The sequence below is a fragment of the Gavialis gangeticus genome, unplaced genomic scaffold (assembly GCF_001723915.1).
Source record: "Gavialis gangeticus isolate Ggan-Ray unplaced genomic scaffold, GavGan_comp1, whole genome shotgun sequence".
Lineage (NCBI taxonomy): Eukaryota > Metazoa > Chordata > Crocodylia > Gavialidae > Gavialis > Gavialis gangeticus.
In genome coordinates this window covers 11,595,866-11,601,356 of record NW_017729034.1, presented here as the reverse complement: position 1 = coordinate 11,601,356, position 5,491 = coordinate 11,595,866, and the positions used below count along the sequence as shown (strand labels likewise).

At 40.4% G+C, this 5,491-nt stretch overlaps 1 protein-coding gene across 4 annotated transcripts in view; it reads left to right on the top strand.

Annotated features, from left to right (window-relative positions):
• POLQ (DNA polymerase theta) overlaps window positions 1-5,491 on the top strand; it is a 141,860-nt gene that overhangs the window by 87,263 nt on the left and 49,106 nt on the right. For all 4 annotated transcript variants that reach the window (XR_002099396.1, XM_019527057.1, XM_019527056.1 and 1 more), the window contains 4 exons: window positions 196-314; window positions 989-1,173; window positions 2,067-2,178; window positions 3,698-3,822. Coding sequence is in view for 3 of the 4 variants with exons in the window: in XM_019527057.1 (XP_019382602.1) it covers window positions 196-314; window positions 989-1,173; window positions 2,067-2,178; window positions 3,698-3,822 (541 nt within the window). In the remaining variant the exon portion in view is untranslated. The remainder of the gene's footprint in view (window positions 1-195; window positions 315-988; window positions 1,174-2,066; window positions 2,179-3,697; window positions 3,823-5,491) is intronic.

The window sequence follows — 5,491 nt, the reverse complement described above, 5'->3', positions numbered from 1 at the left end:
GATTTTAAAATTTCCTTTTTTAAGCTCTTTATTGTTTGTGTTTTGGTTGGGTTGGGGGGGGGGGGAGGGGGTAGTGTTGGTTTTTTTTGTTATTTGCAAACACTGAATCAGAGTTTTAAAATAATGTAAATGCAGTTGATGTAGCAGCAATAGACACTGGAAATTTTAAGCACATCTATCCTTTTGTCTCCACAGAAGTAGAAAGCATTATGGTATCTTGCCTCGGGGCTCAAACTCTATGGCCGAAGAGGGACCAAAGAGAAGAGGGATGCCATTTTCTGTGAGCATGAGGCATGCTTTTGTTCCCTTCCGAGGTAATGTCTTGATACTGCACTGTCCCAGCTTTTTGCTACATTAAGAATGTAGCAGACCTAACAGAAAGCTCATTCTGGTGGGGAGCAGAGTAAACGCTAATGCTCACATCTTTTTGAGCCATCTAGCTGGAAAACAAATGTGTAGTAGCTTATGGATTTTGCCTATAGAATTATGAGGAAAAGCATTCCAGGGCTTTAGGTTCATACTTTTTAGAAAATGTAGATAATTTTAAAGTTACACTTGATAGAGCATTGTAAGTGGTGTTCATTGAAGTATCTTTACTATCTTTACCTGCCGGCTTCAATCTATCTATTTGGATATCAGTCTGTATACTCCAGACCCCATCTCCTTTCGTCAGCGTGTGTGCAACTTTTCAGAGTAGAGGAGAAGTGTAGTCTGCTAAGCCTGCAAAACCAAGTTTCTCCATTGCCTTTCACTTTGTGCAGCCATTGACACCTGTGTAATCTACCCCCCGTGTGCATAAGTGGGAAATTCCAGTCTGGTCATGCATTACATCCTTTTGTACCCTTTTTACTTGAGTTAAAATGATGACAAAGGTAAAGTGATGAGAATGAAGTCTTGTAGGGGTTCAGGTATGGGACTCTGTCACAATTGCTGCATGGTAACACATGAAAAGTTATTGTTTGGCATTAACTTGGTTGACTGGCTCCAGGTGGTTTAATCTTGGCTGCTGATTATTCCCAACTTGAACTGAGGATCCTTGCTCATTTGTCTGATGACCGTCGGCTCATTCAGGCCTTGAACAGTGGAGCTGATGTCTTCAAGAGCATTGCGGCTGAATGGAAGATGATTGATCCTGAAGCTATTAGGGATGATACCAGGCAGCAAGCAAAGCAGGTGATCTTTGGGAAAAGTTCTTATCTTTATAGGATGCAGCGACTTAATGAGGAGGGAAAGAGGGTATCATCCCAGGGCTGCTGGTTTCCTCAAGAACTGTTGCTTTGGGTTGCTAGATAACAAAATTGGCACCTCAGTATGTTGTCTACCTAATCCAGGAAGTAAACAGTGCTGTAAAGTGCCCTGTGTCCCTCTCTAGGAAGAATACTTTTTAAGTATCTTGCTGGGGGTTGGGGATTCTATTGATGAGCTTATGTTAAATAGCTGGCGAGCCTGGAAGATTTCTTTAGTCACCCTTGTTGTGAAGTTACTGGGAGAATGAGGAAAGGAAGATTTTTTTCTTGTTTGTTTTTTTTCCACCCCCAAATGCATAAGGTACTTAAATGCAAGACCCTAGAAGGGGTGGGCCAGTAGCCTGGTCTGGTACAATAAATCTCATTTTCCTCAGATTCAGCTTCAAAGTGTTGTCCTTGAAGTATGTGATAAATTTCATAGTTCCACAAGGGCAAAGTTACATTACCTTTTGAGCAGCAAGCTCCAGATTGAGGGCATTTTTACATGTGCTCCTGGCGCAGTGCCAGGCACTTTTGATTAGGGAGCCACACTAATTAAAAGTGCCCGGTGCTGCATGGGAATGCGTGTATCAGTGGCACAGTGCACATCAGTACTGAGAAAATGGTGTCAGTGCACTTAAAAGCCCACCACCATCATTTTCTCAGCAGTGATGTGTGCTGTGCCATTGATACACATGATGCGTGAGGCTGCCAGCACGCATCAGTTTACTTACAGATTAATCAAGTCTGCTCTGACACACTGGATTACATGTGTAAGTGCCCTGAAGTCCTTGAATCATTCACTATGTGATTGTGATTCTGCTGTCTTTCCTCTGGTAGATCTGCTATGGAATCATCTATGGAATAGGAGCAAAATCTTTAGGAGAGCAGATGGGTGTTGAGGAAAATGATGCTGCTAGCTACATTGACTCCTTCAAATCTAGATACAAAGGTAAGGGCTCAAGTGTTTGCAGCACCACTTTTCTTCCCCTAATATGGGATTGGTTTGATCCCTAACTCCTTTAGTGCTTTGGGTAGGGGAGAATCTTTTCAAAGTCCGATACATAAGTATACTAATGGAGTTTCTGCTTTTCCTTGTGTTTATACGTTACTGCTTTGTTTCTCTGCAAACCATTGTTAAACGCTGCATTGCTTTAATAATTGTGTTATTTTAGCTACTCGTTAGTCAGCGCAATTCATTTTTAAGCTCCCAACTTAGAAAAATAACTATGTTTCTTATTCAGATATATAGCTGTAAAAGATACGTAATGATTTTACACAGGAGGACTTGTTTTTAAAAAAAACCATTGTTGAATAATCTTTTCTGCTGTCCCTCAGTCTTTCATTGCATCTTAAAAGGGCTGGTAGCCCTGCCACTCTTATTTAACTGCTCCCACACACTTTGTATTAAGACATCATACTTTTAAGGAACAGCTTAACTTTCCCTTCAAAAAACTGCCTAAACAGCAGAGTTGCAATCAGGAAATGAGCAGAGGTCGAGTGGGATGACTCATAGCTAGCTTTGGCAGTAGAGCTTAGATCTGAGCTGAAAAATAATGAAGTGAAGATATAGTGCTTCCCTTACTGAATCTGTTCGTAAGGTCACTTCTGATGGCTTCTGGATTGACTCCCATCAGGAGATCCATTAGGATGTGGCCCCAGCTGGCTATAATACAAAGAGAATAGTGTCTTGCTACTTTTCTTCCTACAGCATTGCAATAACACATTTGGCATACTAAATTACAGATAAAGTTTACTGACTAATGCTATCATGATCTTGAACTCTTTTCTTTTTTTATTGTAAAAGGTGATTTTAAAAATATATATATATTTTCATGTTTTTGCAAACCCTTAAAAATCTTTCAGAAGTCTAAAAACTGGAGGTCCATTTCACATCAGAACTTGATGTGAAAGGACATCCTCTCAATGTGTATAGTTCTTGACTTGGCCTGTTTTTACCACCCTTTGTCACGTTCCCTTTTTTCCTTGCAGGACAGTCTGGGATGTTAAAATGGACTCTAACACTTTTGTTTCAATTTTATTCCTCTTTCCAGTGCTGCTCTGGGTCTTGACCCCTTGATATACATAATAAATGTGTAATGGTCCTCCCCTGGCCACAGTCAGTATTGGTGTAATACTAGCTTCCTACCTACCTCTTGGATGACATCTGTCCAGTCAACCAAGCCTTCTTTTTCCAGCTGACAAACTCATTCAGCAGAGCTGAAAATAAACCTGAGAAAGTGATTCCTCACTCTCTTCTCTCACAGGAGGCCTGGGAAATGTAAAGACTGCAACTTCTCCACGTTGTTAGCCTTCTGATATTTGTGATTTCAAACTAGTGTCCCTGCCTTGGATGGAAACATGGATGGCAGAGTAGTCCTGCAGTACCTGCTGTCTAGTGTGCAGAGCATGAGAGCAAGACAGGGCGGCACGGACTGGTGGGTCATCTTGTCTTTTGTTTCTTTTCACAGGAATTCAGAAGTTCCTGCGGGAGACGGTGAACAACTGTAGCAGGGATGGTTTTGTGAAGACCATTCTGGGGAGGCGCAGATACCTGCCGGCTATCAGAGACCCCAACCCGTACAGCAAAGCTCATGTACGTTGAGGGCTATTCTTTTTGACCAGTGAAAATTTTCACTTTACTGAAAGGGTCTTTGTGGGTGGTATCTACAGCATCACTCCAATACTTGGCTGGAACAGTTATTTCCTCATTCTAACTGTGACAAGTGTGGAGACTAGTTAGCCATGGACCCTCTGTTTTTCTGTAACATGGCAAAGACAAATGGACATGCTTTTAGACATGTTAACTGTTGTTCTGAGGTTGAGCTAGGGACGACCTGCTCCAAGGCTGTTGATTATTTGTATTGTGGGAATGCCCCAATTTTTGCCTGATGCTTTTCAAATACAGGGACATGCACAGGTTTTTGCACCCCAAAAAGCTTTATCAGCCTATTTTTTGAATGCTTTACTTTTTTTTTCATCCTGTCATTACTGTGGCTTTATCATGCACATTAGCCAGCTGGCTATGAATTTCAGTATTCCACTTAGCACAGAGTTCCCCAGGTACTCTCAGTATTAAAGCTTTTTCTTATGCCCTGTATGGGGTACATCTGCTGTGAGGAGGTACACAGTAATTATCATTGTTCTCACCTCCTTTCATAATTCCTGTCTTGGAATTGGAATGAGTCATATATCAATATAAAAGCATGTAATTTAAAAAAATGTAGTGATATATTTAACTCTGTGGGAAAAGCAAATCCTACCCAACAGTTTTCATGAATTACATATCATCATCATTTGTTCGAAAGAGGACAGTTTAAAACCCATGTTTTCACTAATTTGAAAGAAAAATAGGACCATGTTTAGGGAAAACTCAGATGAGTAGACAGAACTTTTACTAAATCTGAGATTTCTGTATTGAAGATATTTTTTCAAGGTGACTTTTAGACACACCTGTCACTGTTTCTCTATTTCCCTAATAACAAATTGACTGTAGGAGACCCATCATCTCACTGAGAAAGCATTATACTTTGCAGTATGATGCTCAGTCTGAACTTGTGGCATTGGGAATGGAGGAAGGGGTAAATTGCATCTTAAATAAATGTGAAGAGAAGCAGGACACTTTCAAAATTGATGTTGTATTTTCTTCTTGTTAGGAAAAAAAGACAATTTGGGCTAAAATTACCTAAATCTATATTGTTCTCTGATGTGAGTTTGAAACAGTTTCTGTCCAGTCTTTACTTATGTTAAAATTATATTTAAAACCTATTAAAAATTGATCTTTAGTTTCAGCTTTCCCTAAATTTTCCTTCATATATTTCAGTTCTGACAGGATCAGAAACAACCTCTGAAGAGAGCTTTCTTGTCTGAGAAAAGCAGTAGACAGAGCTCTCTTGCATGAAAAATGCCCCTGCATTGTTGCAGGTTTGGTTTTTGCAATTTATAATGTCATCTCTGGCAGGATTTTCCACAGCAGATCAAATGCCAGTCTGAAAAGTCCAGCATCTGCTTCTGGTAGTATGTGATCATTTTGGAAGTAGGCACAAATTCCCCATAATGTATCTAGTTTGTTCTGTGATTGTCTTTCACTGGATGAAATCTTGGGACTATTATTAGAGTGCTTCTTTCTAGTGGCTGGTGGCTGGCAACCTCGATCAGCCTCAGTACTAGTAAATTTTATAGTATCATAATTTCTAGGGTTGGAAGGGACCTGAGCAGATCGAGTCCGACCCCCTGCCATGGCAGGAAAGAGTACTGGGGTCAAA